This window comes from Ambystoma mexicanum, chromosome 1p, assembly GCF_040938575.1.
Source record: "Ambystoma mexicanum isolate Mex_15411 chromosome 1p, UKY_AmexF1_1, whole genome shotgun sequence".
NCBI lineage: Eukaryota > Metazoa > Chordata > Amphibia > Caudata > Ambystomatidae > Ambystoma > Ambystoma mexicanum.
In genome coordinates, this window is record NC_090921.1 from 184,908,551 (window position 1) to 184,932,229 (window position 23,679).

General features: G+C 47.0%; 1 protein-coding gene across 1 annotated transcript in view; it reads right to left on the reverse strand.

Annotated features, from left to right (window-relative positions):
- Window positions 1-23,679, reverse strand: part of DNAH2 (dynein axonemal heavy chain 2) — a 3,498,763-nt gene that overhangs the window by 2,929,218 nt on the left and 545,866 nt on the right. The window contains exon 13 of the mRNA XM_069646273.1: window positions 2,105-2,287. Within this exon, the coding sequence (XP_069502374.1) occupies window positions 2,105-2,287 (183 nt within the window). The remainder of the gene's footprint in view (window positions 1-2,104; window positions 2,288-23,679) is intronic.

A 23,679-nucleotide genomic window follows, 5' to 3' on the forward strand; every position in this document is an offset into this window, starting at 1 on the left:
CAACCACCTGTAGTCCTAAATCTTTTGCAGTGGTACGTAAGGGAACTGCACAGGTTTCTGCCTAACAGGGAGCACCACCCCTACAGAATGGATACTGTTCTGTCCCCTCTGTCCAATGGCTGCAATTCAATGTATCCCCTTTAGCACACATCATAGATGGCGTAATTTTGTAATATAAGGTGCATTTTCTGATGTTTTGGCAGAGCGCTCTCAGAGTTTGCAGAGTTCTCTACTTGTCCTATTTGGTTTTAGATAAACTTTACTTTTATCTTCACCCACACTTGGTCTTGGTCTCATTCCCCTTCCCGGGTGTGCCCATTATTGACTCTCGTTGGGGAGTTATCACTGTATTTTGGGGGGCGCTCACTTTCACTAAAATGTAAGGTAACTAGAATGCACCCAAGTGCTACTGTATGTACTCATCCACTCCTTATGGTGTGAGTCAAAGGCTGGATTATGTAAAACTCCCATTAGTGCACAGCCTCAGCCTAAGAGCATTCCTCCCTCACACACCAATATAATCATTACCTTCAAGGTTCTAGAAGGACTCTGGACCCTCCAGGAAGACTGGGCAGATGCTTCTGCTCCCTAAGAAATCACATACTCAGCCAAATGTGCCCATATTTCCTTCCAGCTGTCCCTTACAGAACATGGCTCTCAGAGCTTAAAGGAGCAAGCAGAGGGGTTTACAAGCTGTGCTTTCTTGGGCTTAGGGGAGAACATAGAGGGGCTTTGCATGCTGTGTTTTCTTGGGCATGGTTTCTACATGCCATCACTCACCATGACACTGTGGAAGGCTCAAATGTCTGACCACTGCTAAGCCACAGACAGGCTTTGTGTTCTTAAGCACTTTGTCCATAAGCACAAGCATAGGGTTTTGGTTAAAACATATCCTTTTGGTAACATGACATCAATGAGCAAACCAAATCACACGCGTTTTTTGTTAGGCTTTTCAGGGAGGTTTTGCAAACTTGGTGAATTTGGATTTCTGGCATACAACCCTTCCCAAATGTTATTGGGGGCCTATGGAAGTAAGTAGAAGGGCTTCTCCAACTGTGTTTTCTTGGGAATGGCTTCAACATGCACAGGCTCACCATGCAATGAGTACATTCCAGACATACCCCTGGCGCAGCAAATTCCTTCCTCCTGCCACCTCTCATTTCAGCGGTGCGGGCACATAAAACACAGTTGAGTCCCACAATAAAGTTGGTCCATTTGTATACACACAGCTCTTCCAGCTTCTTCTCATGTCTTCCTGAGCATCTTATCTATCCCCCATTACAACTATCTACCTGACTTTGCTCCTCCCAACTACTTCTGAATGTTCGATCATACTCCTCCTATGCCTCTTTGACAGGCAAAAGGGCTTCAACATAATAACCTAAGAGCAGAAGGAACAAACTACCGAACCAGAACACACCTGCAGGAAGACTCAAATAGAACAGATCCAAAATGCCTCTGGATTTGCACACAAAGGTCTATTAAGACTAAAAATAATCAGCCCATATTCTCTGAAAAAGGACTCGAAGCCAGAAATGTATGAACCTGAAGCCTCTCTCAAATCTTTCCCCATCACCAATACCAATGAGAAATCCAAGCATGCCGAAGCAATTTCATTCACAAATACACAATGAACACAATCTAACAAGCTCATGATGTTTCATACACTTTAACTCAACACAAACGGCTTAACCCACACCAATCAATCCATAAATCTACACGGTTTTAATCAGCCTGCAAACTGGTCCACTCGCCAAAACACATTGAAACTCCCCTGAACCCGGACTTCCATTTGAAAACAAAGCACATCCAGGGTACAAGCCCCAATCTACGCAGAAAGCACAACCACACACCAGTTGCTCCGTTTCTACATGCACCACCAGTTAAGCACAACTGCTTGTCTTTACCCTCTGGTCCCATAATCAGACCGCCTTTTCCATTTCATGTGTACATGAGCACCTTGAAACCAAGCAAATTCTAACGATTTGTGGTACAAATCGTAATAAAATAATGTGACATAACATGCTTCTGATCTGGTTCTCTATATGCAGCTCCTCTTGAGTGTAGTCTGTGATGCAGTAATACAATTGGAATGGAGACTTACTTCCATGGGTCTTTCGATGCGATGGCGAAGGCAACGCACCCAGTGAGCCTGCCCAGCATAATGGGGCATATGTGACGCCAAGTGTGGTTGCTTCTTGCTCAGCTCTTTATTGACCAGCGTAAGCTCATCTTTAAACCGCATATAGACCTCTACAGCTTTCTTATCAAACGTGCGCTTAATGGTCTGAGGGAAAAGTAACAAATATTAATGAATGAAATGGCAATTCCCTTAACTGGATTAATATCCTGAAAATAACAGAATGTTTTGTACATGAAATACACAGCATATTCACTTTTATAAGATTTATAGGTTATGAAACATTCCAGATCCCAGTTAGACAGACCCAGATCAACTAGGCATGCAGAAATCTCCAACATGGCAGACAGAAAAAAACACTGAAGTAGAATTCAAGCTTTCATGCCCCGGTGAGATCCACTTCCAATAAAAACAACATGGAGATCCTATATATCTAGCTATATCTAGCTTTCCACAGAGGAACAGGCAGAAAATGTTTAAATTCATTAATTGTATATGGGTTTGAAAATTACTAAAACAATTAACTAATAAGAAAATTGTGCCATAAAGGAATGTACAAATGTGACAGTTAAAACCTGACAGTTATATGTCCAAGTATTTCAATTTACAATTTACTGACTGTAAGGACTTTCGCAATGTTTGCTCCCGGTACCTCTCAACTGGCTCAGGACAGCTAATTGTAAAACTACTTACCTCACAAGAATAACTATCAAAAACAGGAGACAAACTTGCAAATGTAGGACCAACCCACCACTCCATGACACCAAGTGGTTTTCTGTCCAAAATCGTGAACGATAGGAAAGTAAATTTGTCTTAAGATTTGTGGTGAGTTGGAGCAACTCCCCATCCTTTTCTATGAGAGGGAAAAGATCCTGGGTACTGGAGCAGCCCGGCTGCTACCCGAAGTGCCTTACAGAGGGTGTATGGAGCAGGTTTTCTGGGTGTCTTCACCACTCATGCAGATAACAAAACACACATTAGACACCACTGGAAAGCAAAGTCAAAAAGCCTTTTTTTTAAATGAGTTCAGATAAAAGTAGGCATTGGAGCTACCGCACTCAGACTGCAGAGCCAATCATTGAACAATATTTATCCACCAATCGGATCATGTGTCGGGGAATGGCAAAGCTACAGAGGGCAGGCAACTTGCTCACCTCATGAAGAGTTGGGAAATAAACTCTCCATGTCACAGATTGGACAAGCTGCCTGTGCTGAGGATATCTTGTTACGCTGCTGTGGAGAAGTTAAGTGTGTTAGGTGGGGTTATAAGAGTATTTAAATTCCCTCAGCTTTTCCCATGGCCCTCTGTCCTTGAAGTGATAGTTTAATTTCCCTCAGCTTTAAAAGGTTTTCCAGTTGGGAGAGGAGGGCATTGTGGCAGATGTAGCCCATCTGATGGTGTTTTTTTCAGTAGAATGTTGGCTTTGGGCCCTAAAACTGGTTTTCTAATGTTTTCCATTGCTTAAACAACCTGACTGGGTATTTTGAAAGGTTTACCCTCTCCTCAGTCCTCAATGTTTCTTCTTGGATTGTGTTACGGCTTTATTTCTGCTCATAAGGGGCATTGTGGGAAATGTATTTCCCGCTAGATTGTTTGGATAGGTATCAAGTTCCCTTGTCATCTCGCTTGTGGTCACCAGACAGAGTCCCTGTATCAGGTCCCAGCACTGAATTCTGCAGCAGCAGACAAAGAGTCCTCCAGAACCCTTAGTCGGGTCCTCCCAGCAGTCTTTTGATTAAAAATACTTTGCTGTCCAGGCCTTGGTGAATGGGGAAGTGGAAAAAATAACAAAAGATCAGGTCTCCTCCGATAGCCTCCAACTCCAGAATCTTGCACCTTCAGGAAACGTGCAATAGATACATCTAATGGTTAAACATCTTCAATTTCACTGACAGCTCCCTTACATTTTCTTTCTTTCATCCTTTGGTTCCCTGAATACCTCGACCCCAAGATTGGAGGTAACTCTCAAATGAAGAAGCTTTATTATGTAGACTCTGCTAGCTGCTGAGGTTCTTTACTATAGTTTCTGTTCTGTAGACTTCTGTTAGTGTTTTCTCACTTTATTTTTTTTTTAAAACTTATATTTAATTGAAGTTTCGAATAACATGCAGTTCAGACGAAAGCAGCTGATCATTTCTTGAAAGGCGTATTACATTGAAATTCTTTTTTTTTTTAATAACCTGTAACTAGAACTGTTCCGCGAAACATGACCACATAATCAGTAGGAGCAGGTTGTAAATGAAGGGGGGAGGGATTCAGCAAGGATTAAGAGGAAGAATGGAAGATTTAGGAGAGAGAGAGAGAAGAAGAAAAAAAATAAAAGGAGAAAAAGGTAACAATGCCAAACATCAGGGTTTCATAGTAACGGCTGAAAAACATCTGCTCTCTATCCGACACATAGTCCAAGAATGCCCCCCCATGTCTGTGTGAACTTAGGCAACTTCCCCTCTACCATAGCCGTGAGCTTCTTCATCCCCAGCAGTTCCCAAACTTTCACCCACCAGTAAGAAGTGTGTGGCCCCTCTACTGTTTTCCAGAAGCGAGCTTGTGTGATTCGGGCTGCTGTGAGTAATTGGGAGATCAGGTCTGCACTATGGCCCGTAATTGGGAATGACCGGTCATCCGGGACGTCTCCCAGTAACAGAACCCGTGGGTCCATGGGGAGCAAGGAACCAGTGATTTCTTAAATGTTATTATCTTATCTCCAACCAGAACGATTGTATGACTGGGCAGTGCCACCACATGTGGGCTAGGTCCCCTCGTTCACTGCATCCGTGCAAGCATATATCCAGTTAGGCCGGGCTCATCGCGTGCAGTCTGGCTGGGGCTAGGTACCAATGGAAGCAAAGTTTAAGGGCTCCTTCCTGTACCGTGGTGCATCAGGAACTCTTCTTGGCCCTGCCCTATATCCTCTGCCAAGACTCCCCGGGGATCTCTAAACCCAATTCCCTTTCCCATGATATCATGTAGGGGAGCTTCTCTTCCATCGAGGAGTTTTCTAAGAGCTTATAACAAGTGGCTAATTTATGGATCTGTTGCGCTTCTAGGATTTTTTTTAAAAACGTTTTTATTTTCAATAGACCTTCATCTATGGCAGTCATGCACATAATCCTCAAAACAACTAAAATAATGCAACTTTTGTCTTAACAGAACATCAATATGGTCTTCCTCTTCAAACATTAACTCCCCTATCCTATTAATCCCCCACCTTCACCCTCCCCCACCCCACCCCTCTTCCCCAGTTTTAACCAAGAGTCTTCGATCAAGTTTCGGCTCCCTTCATTGAGCCCGGGTTTGGGACCCGGGCGCTCCTTGCCTCTTATCGAAAATGTATCGTCTTGAGGTGGTTTGGTTTGAAGAAATGGGCTTCGCTCTCTCCTACGTAGTCCTTGAGAGGATCCCATAGTGCCAGGAACTTCAAGTATTTCCCAGGATTAGTCGGGCAAATGTTTTCCATCGCCATGACCCACCATACTTTGGGGGTAAGTGGGCCCGTCGATCGATTTCCAGCGTTGGGCGATTGTCATTCTACTGCCATCAGCAAGTGTGTGATTAGGGCTGCCCTGTTTCCTGATGCAGCATATTTACCCTCTGCCACTGCGCCCAGCAGAATTACTTTTGGGGACCAAGGCAGTTCGGCCCCCGTTATGTCCTTGATGAGCCCTCAAATTTCTTTCAAAAAGATGATCACTTTCGGGCACGTCCACCACATGTGGAACATATCCCCTCAATTACTGCATTGACACCAGCACATTGGGGGGTATGCTAGATTCATTTTGCGTAGGCGATTCGGGGTCAGGTACCACCGGTTGCAGATTTTGTACGCCGATTCTTTGATCAATGCCGATTTAGATCGTTTATGCACTCTAACCCATATTTGGCACCATTCTTCTTCCAGAATCTCTTCCTCTATATCTTTTTCCCAGTCGTTCTTATATTGCAGCGGGTCTGATGTTTGTGACTTGTCTAGTAGTCTATAAAGAAGAGTGATAGCTTTCGTGGTTGAACCCTCTCGTATGGTAACTTCTAGGCCTAGCAGTGTTCGCAACCCTGCCTTCTTTGTCTCTGGATGGGCGAGCCAGTGCCACAAATGGAGATATCTGTACCTGTGTTGTTCTCCTAAACCGAATTTCTGTTTGCATGTCTCGAATGACAACACTGTGTTAAGCTGATATACGTCTTGGAGCTTCAGTGTTTTGGCTTCACTCCATCCCTCCCAAAACGTTGGGTCCAGTCCAGGGGAGAAGTCAGCATTATTTGCTATAGGTGAAAGTGGGCCCAGACCCTTCTGGATCTTGATCCTGTGGGCGGCTTGGTCCCAGCCCCGTAGGGTTTGCCTGGTGGTTTCGAATAGTGCTCCTCCCTTATCTCGGGTTTTAGGTTTCATGAATTGTAGGGTTTTTAACAGGGTTGTTGTGGCTGCTTTTTCCAGCTTGCACCAGCCAGGCGAGGGCCTAGGCTGTGCCCACTTTAGCATTGGTGCTTGGTGTGCCGCTAGTATGTACATCTCTATGTCTGGGACTCCCAGCCCCCCAAGTAGAGTCGGGCGAATCATGATTCGCCGTTGGATTCAGGGCTTCTTGTTGTGCCATATAAATTTAAAAACTGCTTCTTGCGGTTCTATGATAAGCCTTGGTGGTATGTCTAACGGAATTGAGCTCGCTACATAAAGGAGCGTAATTTTTGTGGCTGCTATTCTCGCAAACCAGGAGAATTCCTGGGTGTCCCATCTCGTCAGGTCCTCCTGCAGGCGTTTCCAGAGAGGCATTATGTTTGCTTTGAAGACATTCCCCAAGGTTTTGGTGATGTGTACCTCTAGGTAGCTCAGAGAATGTTTTTCCCATTGCAGATGGTAGAGGCGCTCCAAGGGGTTCACCTCCTCCTTATCCTCAGTGATGTTTAATGCTTTAGATTTTGTGTAGTTTGTTGTGAATCCCGAGGCCTCTGCAAACCTCTGTAGCTTGACTATTATTCTGGGTAGGGTGTTCTTGGTATCAGACACATAGAGCATGATATCATCTTCGTATGTTAGGCAGAAACCTGTGCAGTTCCCTTAGGGACCACTGCAAAAGATTTAAGACTACAGGTGTTTGGCATTAAACCCACTTGGTAGCAGACTGTACCACACAGATTCACTTGGTAGCTGTGGCTGAGCAGTCAGACTTCCCTCAAGAAGAGTTAGGCAGTATATAGAGTATACACAATAGGTACAGAGATACAGTAGCACAAGCAAACACTGACCAGAGCTTTGGTGTAAAAGTATATAATTATTTATTTAAAGACACACTTGTAAATTACACTAGCACAAAATAGGTAAGTAAATTCAGCACACAGTCACTATTATATATATATGTATACAACCCTAATTACTTATTAGACAATTAGACAAGTCTTAGTGAGAAACACCACTTATTTTCAGACAGAGGTGAGCACTTAACATAAGATGGCACTCTAATAAGTTATTAAAAAGGGAGGGAAAAGGGTAGAGTTATGGAAGCCCACACATTTCAATACTTTTAAAAGAACCACAGTAAGGCTGGATAGGCAGAGTTCTACTGGAGAGCAAGGAAGTCAATTGCAAGGCCCACTCTTGGAGAGAGCAAGCAGAAGGGGTCCAGGTTCACACAGTGGGGTTATGCCCAAAGAGTCTTGTAGATAGTTTGCACACAAAGAATGAAATTAAAGTCAGGAAAAGTTAGCTAGGTTGTCCCAGGCCAGCCCAGGTTAGAAAGTCTAGGCTTTACTGTCACCCCGAACGATCTGTCGCAAGGGAAGCCAGGCGGGACACAGTACCTTAAGTGTGAAGGAAGCTCCAGCGGGGGCAGTTGTTCCTGGCAGCGGGTGCCAGTCGGTGTTTCGTCCAGAGGAAGAGGAGGTCTCACCGTGGAGGAAAGATGAAGGTCGTTGCACTGCCAGGGAAGAAACCAGCCGCAGAGTTCTTCAGTTAAAAGGTACTACCCTTCTATTCGCGGTAGTGGTAAACCGTGGTATTCTAGTTGCCGGGGTGCTTGGCACGGGCAAGGCGGCCACGAGATGCTCCAGGAAGGTGAAAAGAAGGCAAAACTGGTTATCCCCACTTCAAAGGAAGACAACTCTCCGGACTGGAGATCTCCTCTGTCGTCGGGAAAAGTGGTGAGACAGTTCAGCAGGGCTCCACTGAGTCGTTGCAGGTCCCTCCTCGGATTCTTAGGCCCTGTGGCGACTTCTGAAGTTCCAGTCCCCAAAGCCCTGCTTTTATGCAGCAAACCCCCATTCATTCAGCCTAGCTGTCAATCAAACATGCTAAGTGGTGTGCCGGCCGGCTCACCACTTCGGCCAATCACACAAGAGTGCGACTTGAGTTGCCAAGGCAACTCAGTCCAGGGTGCCGAAACCCCCTCCCACACCCCCTGTGGTACCCAGACAGAGTGGCACCACTTTTGGAGGCTTCTGTGGAGAAGCCCGCCAAAAAGTGGAACAAAGGGCTCGACTTGGGTTGGAGTCACAGAAGAGAACACAAACGCCATTTTAGAATCTAGTTCTGGCAAAAAATACCAACTGGTGAATTAATATTAAATAAATAAACCGGCGGTATGTTCGAGGCTATAGGAATTAAATAATTAAAGTTGGTAGCCTCGAACAATGGGAAAATCCCATAGAGATATATTTACGATCGAATATAAAAAGTAGTATCCACTGCCACCAGCCAAAACTCGATCAGGGGGACAGAGACGTGCCCCCTTGAACAACAGACCCCGGGGCAATCGAATTGCCCCGACCAGTACGTCCACAATATGATGCTTTGTACTGGTGTCTGTTCATAATTTGGGACTAGTAAAGCCAATGGTGACTTTACATGCCCTGGGAGACAGTAGTCAGTCCCAGGGTATGGAGTCTATGTTTGGTGGTCGCTACGACACCCCTGGGTTACGGCACAGAGGGTGCTGTGTAACCCACACCAATAACACATGAGACCCTATGGAGTAAAAGACCCCATAGCCCATAAAACACATGGAAAGACAAAGGAACACCTCAAATCATGTCTAAGAGTGGGAGTAAAAGATTCTCACTCTTAGCAGGAGAAAAAAATAAACCCCAAAAATCCAGCAAAGCTGCTGGGGGATTCACTAGGTTTGGGAAACTAGCCTTTACAGAGAATTCTCCCTAACAGCGTAGAGCGCAACCTTATGATGAGTCTCCCCCCTGACCACCCCTTTGATGTTTGGATCTTCTCTGATGTAGATTGCAAAGGATTCCATCACCATTGCAAAGACCAATGGTGAAAGGGGGCAGCCCTAACGAGTGCCTCTACTAATATCATCAATTTGCCGCAAGGTATGGCCGTTAACAAGAAAGTTTGTAGACGGTAGCTGATAGTTTGCCGAGACCATTTTAGTAAAGGTCGGTCCACACCCAAATCCCTCCAGCAGCAACTTTAAATATTCCCAATTCAGACTGTTGAAAGACTGCCTAGCGTCTAGGGCTGCTATTGAGGGTTTTTGATTCTTTCTTGGGCCCCATTCGATAACGTCAATCGCCCGCCTGACGGTGTCTTGTGTGTGTCTCCCATTGATGAAACCTGCTTGGTCACCAAGTATTATTCCGGGCAGGACAGCGCTAGACAGTTCACTAATATTTTAGCGTACAGTTTCGAATCTGTGTTAAGAAGGGCAATGGGTCGGTAGCTGGCGCAGTCAGTTGGGTCTCGTTCTGGTTTTAAGAGTAGTATCGTAGCTGATTTACCCATATCTTGTGATACTGCCCCTGCTTCTCTGATTACATTGAAAATCAGGGTGAGGGGGGTTATCAGTTGTGTGTGGAATTATTTATAATAGCCATTTCCCAAGCCATCCGGACCTGGTGTCTTGCCCGGTGGAAGGGCTGCTATCGCTTCGCTAACTTCTTGGGCCGTAATCGGGTCTCCTATACTCATTTTTTCTTGTTCCATGATCCGTGGCAAGTGGATAGAGGACATCCAATTTGGCTCTAATCTTCCTGAGCGCACGCAGTGTCTTTGTGGTCTGACAGATACTGCACCCCTAGCTCAATATTTGTGATGCTAGGGATTAGGGTGGAGTAGACCAATATCATGTCTATTCTCGAGTAGCCACCATGCACTGCTGAGAAATGTGTACATTCTCTAGTTTCTCCCTCAAAGAAACGCCATGTTTCGATCACCTCTAAATCCTGGAATAGTTTACCCAGGGCCTGTCTATTCCTCTGGTCCGCTGCCTTCGGGGGAGCGTCTTGTCCAACTTCAGGTCCATTACACAGTTGAAGTCTCCCCCATGATTATCTGGCCTACGCACCACCCTCCCACTTTCTGGAGCAATCTGAATATGCGTTGGTCTTGTTTTTCATTGGGTAGATATACTGTGAAGATCGTGTACATCTGACCTCGGATTGTGCCTTTAACCCCCACATATCTGTCCTCCACATCTTTTATCATCTGCCATTTCTGGTACTCCAGATCGCGACTACAAAGGATGGCCACCCCCTTTGTCTTTTTCCCACCGGAGGAGAAGAATTGTGTTCGGTATGACCTGTTGCGCATCCGCTTTTTATCTTTCTGCAGGAGGTGTGTCTCTTGCAGGAGCGCTATCCCGGCATGCATTGTTTCTAATCTGCTCAGGACCGCCTTACGCTTCGCTGGAGAGTTCAACCCCTGGACATTAATTGATATTATATTCACCTCAGCCATCGCACTGGGATTTGCCCTAAGGTGCCTGATTCACCCCCTGCTACTTGTACCCTGTTCTCCCATGTCCCCAAACCAATTATTCCTCCTTCTCCTGGATCATTAGCCCGTTTTATCACTGTGGCTCTTGGTTCTTTCCCCCTTCCTCCAACCCTCCACCCCTCCCTTTTCTCCCCTCCTCCCCCGCACGCTCCCCCTGACTGAGAATAACTGCGGCCCCAATTCGAGGGAATCCACCCCTCACTCCTTACTGGGTGTTGGGCCTTCACTTGCTCCCAGTCTATGCACTGCCAGGATCTGATCTTATCCTGATGTAGTTTCCACGGTGTATCTTTCTTCCTCCACCCAGTGAATTTCATATGCCTCTGTATATTGTAGTCCGCGACCATTGTTCTGAGGTTATTAATTGCCTTATTGGTTGCTTGTCCTGTTGCTCTTCCACCACCAGTCATTCCTGGCTCTGCTGCCGGACTTTGGTCTTTTCTGCTGTCTTTTACTTTTGCCTCCTTTCAGTTGACCATTCCCAAGGTTTACTCGCTGAGCCAGGAGGGTTGCATCTTGGACGATCATCCGGGCAATCTTGGTCTTTCTCCAGCTGCAGTAATGTGCGGCCTTCCTCACAGGTGTTAATTTTCTTTTGCTTGCCTTCCCATGTAAATGATAAGCCAAACGGATATGTCCAACTGTATTGTATTTGCCTTGCTTGGAGTGCCTTTGTAATTGGCTGCATCAGTCTTCTTTTGTGAAGGGTGACCAATGCTAGGTCTTGGTATATTTGAATGCGCAAGCCATTCATTGTGAGATCATTGTGAGACCTTGCTGTCCTCAGGATGTCTTCTTTCAGGCAGTATGATGTTACTGCTATCAGGACATCCCTAGGCCTTGCTCCGGAGTGGTTCCGTTTTGGACCAACTCTGTGTATCCGGTCGAACCCAATTTGCCCTGGCTGCGTGTCCGGGAGCATGCTGCTAAAACACTGTTGCATAGTGTCTCTGAGGACTTTATCTTGGATCGTTTCTGCCAGGCCTTTGACCCTAATGTTAGACCTCCTTGAGCGATTCTCAAGGTCTTCTGCTTGTAGTTCCTGGTTGGTTGTTTCGTTAGCAAGCTGGTCTAGTAGGGCACTGTTCTGGCTAGTTTCTTCTGCTACATTTGACAGACCATTTTCGACAATATTTATCCTTCCACCCAGGTCCGCCATTTCTCTGCTCACCTACTGAAGGGAAGATTTCAGTTCTTCCTTTAACTGTTCCAGCTGATTGTGAAACGTATTTGTGAGCCTGGCTTCCATCCCCTTCAGGCAATTCTGGAGTTCCTCCTTGTCTGACGCCATGGTGTGTAGTGGTGGTGCTACTGAGTTGTTAGGACTTTCCGGGGGGGGAGGAAGTGATTTGCTGTCTGTTCGCCGCCTGTGTCTCCAGCACTTTTCCAGTTGGCCTAGTTGGGTTTTGGCCGGTGCTCTCGTTTTCGACTGTCTGGGTCTCGCTTTAGTCCCTGGTATCTGAGTTGTTCTGTTGTGGGTGATCAGCGACACTCTGGAACAGCGGTGTTACCCGCTTAGGTGTCAGAGCAAGGGGGGGGGTCTTGCTTCCCTGTGCCACCAATTTTCCAACTGCTTTTGTTTCGGCCCCTTCTTCCGGGGCAGCACTCTGGGAACGGTTCCACCAGCATGGTCTATCTTAACCTATTGATAGGTCACTTGTCTTTACTTAGGGTGGAATTGGGGGCCTGGGCATGCTCTTTTTCCTCTTTCTGCCCCAGCAGCAAGTCACTGCCACATCTCTCAGGGCGTGGGGTGGTTGAGATCTTCCGACCTTTGCCTATTAGGTATATCCACCAGCGGTGGGATTTTGTATGCAGGGGGGTTGCAAGGGCCTGTCAGCCGATCTGCCCTGTGTGCACCTGGTACTTGAGTGGCGCGCTCCTGGCGCAGGTTTTCGTAGTCCAGCAGGATTTCTGGGGTTTATTTTTTCCACCTGGTAAGAGTGTGAGCCTTTTTCCCACTCTTACATGTGTTTTGCCATGTGTATTTCTACTTTTTGTGTGATCTTGGGCTCTGGAGCCACACCACTCCATGAGCCCCATTTTGTGTGTGTGTTACACAGCACCTTTAGTGCAGTGACACAGGGTTGTCTTTGAGACTTCCCACTGACTCCATTTTTCTGGGGCTGACTACCGTCCCCCAGAAACATGTAAAGTTGCCATTAGCTTTATATAGTCAAATTAAACTGCAGACCCAGTACACCCCCCATCTTACATGGAGTATTGGAAAGGGTATATTCCTACCCCTTTTTGTCTGCATCTCTTGGAGCTTTTTTCGCTCTTTTAACCTTAAGAGTTGGCTGGTGGCAGTAGTACCTACCCTAACCTTTTGACCGCGATTATAGTATATAAAGGTGGCACTGTTTTAAGCTATTGTATTAGCCTCGAACATAGACCCGCTTTACCAAATACTATTTATTTTGGCTCCGTTCGGGTTTAATCGCCATTTCTTTTTGTTAAAGTGTTTCTTGTGTTTTACTTTGCGCGCCAAACCAGGTTTGCCTTCTTTGTTAGCCAACCTTTGGCAGGCTTCTGTCCAGAAGCCCTCCTTTGGCGTCTGGGTGTCTAGGTGGGCTGAATATGAGGGAGGGGTTTAGTCACCCCCTGCACCGGGTCTCCTTGGAGACCCAAGTCGCACTTTGTGTCGATTGGCTGACGTGGTTGTCCGGCCCGGATAACCCCCCTGCTGAGTGATTGACAGCAGGCTGTGTGAATGGGGGCTGTTGGCATAAAAGACAGGGCTCTTGTGCTGGAAGTCAGAGTCGCCACAGGAACTACAAGAACCGAAGAGAAGCGGAGAAGAAGACGGCTGCTGCAACTCCTGAGTCCCGGTGAAGCCCTGCTGCAGTCCTGAGCTATCTACCCTTCAACAACAGAGAAGATCCAGTCCGGAGTCTTCTTCCCTTGATCCGGTGGGATCAACCAACTCATCTTCAACAGCCAGAGGATCCTCTTCTTTGTCGAAATCGCTGCACACTGCTGTAGTGGTCCGGATAACCATCTGAAGAGCCTCTCCTGTTTTAAAGGAGCGCACCTTTTATTCATCGTTGCTTCGCTGCTGCTGGCCTTATCCATGGGTAGTGCAGGTTGCTCAAGACGTCCTCCTTCTTGTCCCCACGACTGAAGCTCCAGTCAAACAAATAAAGTACTGTGTCCAACTTCGAGGAATTGGGGTGAACCCTTTTTCCTCACCAAAGGCTTATCCTTTTCTTCCTTCCCTCTTATAACTTTTGCTTCCCTTTTTACAATATCCAAGTACTCCTAGCAATCTCGAATCGTGAACTGTTCTAACCTTGTGATCCTCGACAACAGGACCCATGTTACCTTTGACATTGGCGCAGGCCTATTGACTTTTACCTACTTTTTAGAAAGTGTCCTCTGATTCTATTTGCCTTGACAAAAGTATTGCCTATGATTTGTATCCCCTATTCTCTTGTGTTAATGCATGTGCTAAGTGTGTTTGACTTCGGTTACATTTCTTCCCGTGGGTACGCTTTTCTTTCGTAAAACCGAACTGACATTACTGTCAAAAGTGATTGCATAATAACCCACGGTAATGTCTTTGTTTCACAACACCGGTCTGTCAAATCCCAATGTACTTACCTTGAATTGATCTGCACAAAAGGAATTGGTTCTGTGCAGTATATTTGAAGTGTGGTTTTATTTTAATAGAAGTGAAGTGTTTTGTGAACAGATGCTTTAAAAATAAATGTACTTATATTTTTTTAACCAAAAACCTTGAGTCAGTGTTTGCTTGAGTCACAGTGATTGTAGTCCTTTGTGTAATCTCTACTACTGCTCATTCGCTTTTGAGATAAGTCTTGTTAGGGAGAATTATCTGTTGAGGCTAATTTCCCAAACCTAGCGAGTCCCCCAGCAGCTTTGCTGGATTTTTGGGGTTTATTTTTTTCTCCTGCTAAGAGTGAGACTCTTTTTCTCCCACTCTTAGGCATGATTTGAGAATGTCCTTTGACTATGTAATGTGTTTTATGGGCTATGGGGTCTTTTACTCCATAGGGCTTCATGTGTTTTTGGTATGTGTGTTACACAGCACCCTCAGTGCAGTAACACATGGGTGTCATAGTGACCCCCAAACATAGACTCCATACCCTGGGACTGGACTGACTACTGTCTCCCAGGGCAGGTAAAGTCACCATTGGCTTTACTAGTCTCAAATTGTGAACAGAACCAGTACAAACCATCATATTGTGGAAGTACTGGTAGGGGTAATTCGATTGCTCCTGGGTCTGTTTTCCAAGGGGGCACTGTCCAGTCCCCCCCCTTGTCGAGTTTCTGGCAAGTGGCAGTTGATACCATGCGAAATATTTCACCAAAATATTTCCTATGGTGATTTTCCCATTCCTTTTAAACGCACCACATTTTGGTGCAATGTTAAAGATACCGCCGGGTAATTTATTTAATATTTATTCCCCGGTTGGGTCTTTTTGCCAGGACTCGGTTTTAAAATGGCGTTTGTGTTCGCCTCTGAAACTCTAACCCAAGTCGAGCCCTTTGTTCCACTTTTTGGCGGGCTTCTCCACAGAAGCCCTCCAAATGGTGCCACTCTGTCTGGGGTCAACAGGATGTGTGGGAGGGGGATTAGGCACCCTGGACTGAGTTGCCTTGGCAACTCAAGTCGCACTCTTGTGTGATTGACCCGGCTCACCATGCTAAGTGGTGAGCCGCCCGGCTCACCACTCAGCATGTTTGAGTGACAGCTAGGCTGATGAATGGGGGTTTTGTTGCATAAAAGCAGGGCTTTGGGGACTGGAACTTCGGAAGTCGCCACAGGACCTAAAGAATCCGAAGAGGGGAGAAGCTGAGCCCTCTACAACGACGACACCACCGGTGGATCCCTGCTGTACGAACTCACCACTTCCCCGACGACAGAGGAGATCTTCTTCCAGGAGAGTCTTCTTCCCTTTGAGCTGGTGGGACCAACCAGTTCCCCTTTTTCGCCTTCCTGGATCGTCTTGTGGTCGAATCGCCCATGCCAAGCACCCCGGCGGCCGGATAGCTACGCTTCACCACTACCGCGAATAAAAGGGTCGTACCTTTTAACCGGGAAACTCCGTGGCTGGTTTCTTCCTTGGCAGTGCAACGACCTCCAGCTTTCCTCCACATCGAGATCTTCTCTTCCCCTTGACGAAGCCCCGACTTGCACCCGCTGCCAGGAACAACTGCCCCCGCTGGAGCTTTCTCACCATTTCAGGTACAGTGTCCCGCCTGGTCTCCCTTGCAACAGATTGTCCAAGGTGTCCCGTAAATCCTTGACGCTCTATCCTGGGGTGACCTCGGACCTGCTTACTTTACCTTTCTGGAATGACCCAACCTCTTTTTGACTTTTCTGCAAAGACTGAGTGCATTTCCACTGTATGATCTTGGGCACATTCCGCCTTGCTCTCTCCAAGAGTGGGCCTGGCCTATGAACATTTTGCTATACAGTAGACCCTGCCTTTCTTGACTTGCTGTGGTTTCTTAAAAGTGTTGGTACTGTGTTATTTTCCTAGTCTGCCTTTTCTCTCCCTTTTTAAACAAATTATTGTAGTGCCATCTACGGTTACGCGCTCACCTCTGTTTTGCTAAATAAGTGGTGTCTTAACCTAGACTTGTCGAATAATTAACTAGGGAGGTGTATATTCTTATAGTGACTGTGTTTGAACTTGCTTGACATATTAGTGCCAGTGTATTTTTACAAGTGTGTTTTTAAATAAATAATTATATACTTTTATACCAAAGCTCTGGTCAGTGTTTGCTTGTGCTACTGTATTTTTAGCCCTATTGTGTATACTCTATATACTGCCTATCTCTTTTGAGAGAAGTCTGACTGCTCAGCCACAGCTACCAGGTAAATCTGGGTGGTGCAGACTGCTACCAATTGGGTTTACTGCTTACTCCTGTGGTCTTAAACTTTTTGCAGTGGTCCCTAAGGGAATTGCACAGGTTTCTGCCTAACAAGTCTGGCTGCTCAGCCATTGCTACCACTTTTTCTATGTAGTACAGGGTTGTACCAAAGGTGAAATTGTACTACCACTTGTAGTCTTAATTGTGTGCAGTGGTCCCTAAGGGCACTGCATAGGATTCTGCCAACAGGGAGGGAGCTTCTTTGGTGCTTCTGGCTTCTTTGGTGCTTCTTTTGTGGGTCCCGATCTGTGGTCCACCCTGCACCGCCAGGGAGGTTAGCTTTCCTTGGGTAGCGTGGTGGGGCTATTACTTTTCCCCCCATACTGGATCTGTCTCAGATGGATTGTGCACCCTTCCTCCTCTTACTTGTGTGCTAATTGCAGGGGAGCGTGGTCTCCCTTGGTAGTTGCAGCTCTCCCCCCGGGGGCTCCGGATCAGCTGTGGTAAAGCAGGAGAAGCCGGGTTGGCAGCTTCGCACATGTTCTGCGCCCAGGGGATCTGAGTGTTGCTGGGGAGCGGGCCACTTTGAGCAGCGGGGGCTACCGGATCTTCTTCAGCCCTGGCTGTGGCCTTGTGTCAGTTGCCTAATTTCCATTTTTTTTTAAATAACAGTTTTAATTATTTTTTACAACAAATCAACATAAACAAACCCAACAGTGCATGTCGTATAACTTCAAGCATCGTATACAGTATCGTAAATTGGGCGCTACCTTCCCATTACCCTCCCCCTTAACTTGAGCCTACTCCCCTCTGCCCTCCGCCGTTGTTTCCTCTGCGGGTATCGCCCCCTCTGTAATATCAGAGGAGTCATGTTCACTTGGGCGGGCCTGGGTGGACACAGAGAGCGTGGCCACTAGATGTCTCCAGGCCATCAGAGTTTCCAATTAACACCCCCCCACCCCTGTTGGCCGCTTCAATCCATACCGCCGTTTCCACTCTGTCCATTTCAGGAGATTGTGCCACCAGGCCTCTATCCTTGGTCTGTTTACTTTAAACCCCATGGCAATTCTATGCTTGGCCAGTATGTATGCCAAGTCCATGAGTTTGCTCACGTGTTTCATTCTGCGCGGTCTAGAGAAGCCCCCTACCATGCATGCCCACACAGATTCCACATCTAGCGTGATCCCTTTCTCGGATAAACAGTGGGCTACTTCTCCCTAGAATTTTCCAACTTCCGGGCATGCCCAGAACGTGTGCATCATCCCTGCGTTCACTTCCCCACATTTTGGACATGTTTGTATTCCCAAATTCTTGAATCGAGCGATCTTCTGGGGGGGGTCATATACGTTCTGTGAGTAACATATAGCTAGATCTGTTGCAGCCTCGCATTCCTGGATACTTTTTGGTGGTATCGCTGAGCCCTCGCCCACAGCCCGTCATTCATGGGTTCCCCGGCTTCCTCTTCCCAGTCCCGTCTCAGCTGGATCGCCTCCTTTCCCACCCTCGACATCAGCAGTTCGTATATTCGAGAAACCTTGTGCCCCTCTTCTGAGATATCATATTGTTTCTATGGCTATGTCGGGTTGGTCTTCGAGCACTATTTCTGACCATTTCTCCTTCACCTGCCGCACCAATCTGGTGTAGGTAATTTACTGCCATAAGTGTACGCCCGTTTCTTCTACCAGTACGTTAAATTCCATTACCTTCCCCTCTTGCCATTCATTCTTCAATGCCCACCGGTTCACAATGCGTGCAAATCGCCTTCCTCAGTTGCTCGTCCTTTCCAGTCAATGCCACTGGTGCCATTTGCGGGGAACACGGGGTCGGGTTCTCCATGACCTGCAAAGCCTTACGCCACATCTTCCATCCCAGTTCTAACATCCTTGTGCACCGTTTTAGCTCTGGTTTTGGCAGCCATATCCATTCTTTCAAAAAGAACGAAGCTCATTCAGACCTCAATATTCTGGAATCCGATGTTGAGTCTTCCGTTAGCCACCTAGCCACATATTCTAGTTGGCTGGCCAGGTTATAGATCTCATAGTTGGGCAATTTTATGCCTCCTTTGTCATACATGTTCTGCAGTTTTCACAGGGTTATTCTATTCCTGGTATTGTGCCATATGAACCCTTTACATATGATCTGTAGTTTGACAAAGAATCACGTATGGTATATTCCCAAAAAAATGTAACCACCTCGGCAATACTACCATCTTCAACAATGCCACCCTCTTTACCATGGCAAGGGGGAGCTTAGCCCAGAATCTCATGCTATTCTCTATGTTCACCACTGCCTTTTCTGTATTATGTTTGTATTCGGCCTCCACCGTATGATAGATATCAATCCCCAGGTATCTAAAGGTTCTGATCTCCAATGCTATTTGTAATACTGGTAAATTTTCTCTCGGAATCCCCTTATATCTTCCCAGGGGCAATATACATGACTTCTTGGGGTTAATTGTGATACCAGAGAGCAATGCAAATCACTCCATCACATCTAGGATATACTGCAGATTTTCCTCCGGATACCTCAAGTATAACAGCATATCATCGGCATACATTGATATTAGGTGAGGCCCTCCTTTCGTGTAGATTCCCACCCCCTCATATTGTTGGCTCAGATAAATCGCTAAGGGTTCTAGTGCGAGGATGAACAGCATCAGGGACCAAAGGCAGCCCTGTCTGGTGCCCCTACTGAGTTGATATCTCTCAGAGATGATTGCTCCCGTCTTGACTCTGGAAAATGGCACACTGTACAGTAGTTCCACCCACCTCAGGTACCAGGGCCCTATCCCATTTCTTTTAGGGCGGCCATCAGCAATGGGCATTTGACAGAATCGAAGGCCTTCACTGCATCTAATGAGACAATTGTTACTTCTTGTGAGTGCCCTTCAGTTTGCTCTATGACACAGTGGAGTCTTCTGAGATTGTCGGCGTGATGTATAAAAGTTTGCTAATAACCTGTCTCGGTCTATTAGACAACACTGCTGTGAGTACCTTGCTGTCCTGGTTCAACATGGAGAGCGGTCTGTACGAACCGCAGTCTGTGCTTGGCTTGTTGGGTTTAAGGAGCGGGATAATAATTGCCTCTCTCAGGGATTCTGGTAGTATCCCCATCTCTAACATTTCATTTAACATTGCCAGTAGCGGGGGGGAGCACTTCCATTTTATACGTTTTGCAGCACTCACTGGGGAGTCCGTCCGTTCCCGGGGCCTTACTGGTAAGTAATATCTGAATTACTGCTTCTGCTCCTCTAATGTGATTGGAGCCTCTAGGTTCTCTCTTTTGCCAGTGCTCAGTTGGGTAAGCCAATGTCCTATAATGTGTCTATCATCTCGCTCCATTCTCCCCCTTCAACGTTTCCGTACAGTTGTTGATAGAACTCAAGGAACCCCCTGTTTATGCCCTCTTGGGTATCCAGTAACTGTCCGTTCCCCCTTTATTGCTCTCATCATTGATCTGGGTGTCTTATTTTCATATAATCAAGCTAGCAACCCCACTGGCTTGTCCCCGCCAGCGTACTGTCTCTCTATGTATTTCTTGTAATTTAAATTGCATAATCTCTCCCAATGTCTCCCATGCTCTAGCTGCAATTGGCCTATGGTTCCAGCTTCCTCCATGGAGTCATCTCCTCTTCCCAAAGTTGCCTCCAGTTTCTCCTCTGCCTTTTGCAGCTTCTGCCTTTTGCCTCCTTGTAACCCTTCGATTTGGATACAGCTGCTCCCCTCATCGCCACCTTAAATGCTTCCCATAAAGTGCCGGCCGATTCCACGCTTCCAGTGTTATTCTCAAAGTATTCTACAATTTCCTTTCTCAGGTCCTCCCTAAACACTGTGTCTTTCAATGCTTCAGATATAAGCGGCCAAGTTGGGATCATAGCTCTAGGAGGCGCGTATTGCCATGTTAGGATCAATGGCGAGTGGTCCGAGAGGACCCTCGCTCTGTATTCTGACCGCACTAGCTCCCCTATCAGCTCTGGAGTAGCAAACATATAATCCAGCCGTGTATACACATTTTGTGGGGCTGAGTAGAGAGTTGTGTCTTTCATGTGGGTGGTGTAGCCTCCATATATCTACCAGGTGAAAATATCCCAACAGGGTTCTCAAGGCTTTAGCTGCAGGGGTGGGTTGGTCTACCTTCCTGTCTGATCTGTCTACCCCAGGGTCTAGTGTACAGTTAAAGTCACCTCCCCATATCACCGCTCATCCAAGGTATGGGCTAATCTTATTATATAAGGTCTTGAAATAGGCTGCAGTATTTTGATTCGGAGCATATGAATTGATGACACATATCAGTCCCCGTATTGTCACCATCCTCCCATCTGCTTCCACTGTGGACTGTAATAACTGAAAGGGGAAATGTGGTGCTATCCAAGTAATCACCCCTCGGGTGTACGCAGAATACGTTGCCCCTATGGTGGCCCCTTTCCATTTCCTCAATATCACCTCCTGTTTTCTTTTTTGTGAGGTGCGTTTCTTGCAATAGGGCAATATCTATCGTCTGCCTCTTTAGATACATTATGACTTTATTTCTCTTCAAGTAACTATTGTGCCCCCTGACATTCCAGGTTGCTATCTTAAGGTCTCCCATCTCTCATCCATTTTCTGTGCCACCTCTTTCCTCCCTTGTCTTCTGCATGCGCAGTAGCGTGTGGGTGTAAGCTCGTACCCTGTCCCCGACTTCCCTCTCTTCCCCCTGATGTACCACTCCCAACTCCCCAACTCCTGTCCCATCCTCAACTCAACCCAACCCAAACCCAACACACCCCTCAACTTCGTCCCCGCGCCCCATCCCACCCATCCCCAACTGTTGCCCAGCTCCATCCCTGGATCTCAGGCTCTCCTGCATTTAGTCCTTTTTTGGCTACGCCGGTACTAGGAACTCAGCAGGGGGTTACTCAACTAAACTTTCTAATGGGGTATGAATGTGAGTCTCCGGTATCTCCCACAATTTTGCCTCATTGTACTCGGTCTGCCCGCCTCCCTCCCTCCCTCCCTCAGTTCCAAATCTAGCTCTTCCATACGCTTACGTATACACAGTCTTATATTCAAGTCCCAGTGTTACAGTTTATACAGTACCTCAGCCTTAGGAAACCGCTGCCTCACTGGTCGCTTCGCTCTCTTTCTGGCTGTCCGTCCCAGACGGGCAGTCTGTGCGTCCAACCAATCTGTCGCTTCCTCTGGGGTCTCAAAGAATAAGGCCCTGTTTCTGTGAAACACTTTCATTTTTGCCGGGTACATCAGCTTGTATCTGTAGCCCGATTCGTGTAGTCTCCGCTTGATCGTTCTATATTGTAGTCGCCGTTTCTGTACAAGGAGTGTGTAGTCCGGATACGCTGTGATGGACGCGGATGCCCTTTGTATTTTGCCCCCTTTCCGGAAATATTCTAGGATTTTCTCTCTATCTCAATAATTCAGTATCTTGGCTATGATCGGTTTCGGGGGGGGGCTCCCGGTGGTGGTCTCCTCGCCAGGGCCCTGTGTGCTCTCTCCACCGCAAATCCTTGGGTGAGCGAACCACCCAATTTCTTGGAGCAGCATGGTCTCAACGTAGTCCGTAGGGTTCGACCTTTCCTCTCCTTCTGATAGCCCAATTATACATATGTTATTTCTTCGGGCGCGGCCTTTGGCTTCCTTTGCTCTGCTTTCCAGGTTGCTCACTTGTTGTTTCAGAACATGGACCTCCGAGGCGTTTGCCGTGCAAGTAGCTGTATTTGATTGTACTTCCTTCTCCAGCTCGCCTGTGCGTTCTGCGATTGCTCTTACATCTTGTCTTAATAGACTGCCATCCACTTGTACTGCGTCAATCTTAAATACTAGTGATGTTTTGAGTTCTGCCATGGCTGCCTGCAGTTTTTTTTCCCCATGTCACCTTCAGGTCCGCAATCGCCTCCAGGATTTGCTGGACTTTGCGTGCCAGTGGTGTGTCTGGTTATAGGTTCCTCTCCTTACTTCTGGCCCCTTCCATTGGCTGTGGCATCTTCGTGAATTCCTCCACTGTGGACTGCTTCCCCTTCGTCTTGGGCAGCTTAGATGTCATCACGATGTCGCCAAATGTCCTTGTTTGAAGTGGTTGGGATCAAGTTGACTGCTTGTCCCGCTTGCACCCGCTCGCCCTATCCTTAGGGGCACTTAGGGGCTACCTGTTGTACTTGCAGGGGGTGAGGTGTAATCCTCTTTCATGCTGCTCCTTCGGTGTTTGATAGATGTATTATCAATCCTGGTACTGAGATGTGCTCTTTTCTCTGTTACGTTCCGGATCACAACTCTGGGCTGCGCCTCTTTGGCGTGAGTTCAGTCCATGTGCCCCCTGATCTTGGGGGGCTATCTCGCTTGCCAGTACCAGTTATCGCCTACTCGTGCTACAGGTGTCTGTCCTCGATTCTTTCACTTTAGCTACTAGCTATACTTGATTCCCTTCATCAGTGTTTAGTGTACCTCCTTAGCGCGGTCTTTGCAGCCTTCCTGTATACACACTGCCCTCTTGGGTCCCTTTGCTGCCTCTTATCGGTCCTATGTGCACTGTTGTGCAGAGTGATGCCTTTGTTTCCACTTTGGTGATTATCCGGTATTGGAAAGCATGCTGCTATCCTTCGTAGTGTGCAGCAGCCTGCTGCTGCTGCTCCTCCTCCTCGTGTATTTCCCCTTCGACTTGGGCTTCTTGCTTGTTTGTGTTGTTGGTCCTTGGGGTCTACAGTGCTGCTTACTCAGGTTCTGCGCGCCGCATTATCAGCTTCTCCGTGGTCGGCCACTGAGCTGCTGTGCCCGCAATGTGTGCCAACCATTTTACGTGAAGCGGGCGCACTCAATGTGGCTCACCCGTCCGTTGGTGCGGGTGGGCCCAGTGTGGCTCTTCCATCCCTTCTGTGGTAATGTCTGCTCCTCAGTCCTGCATTTTACACGTCTATTGCGTGGCCTATGATGACGCTAGTTTTCTCTATTCCTCAGCCATTCAGTCTTCTGCTGCCTTTCAGTCCTT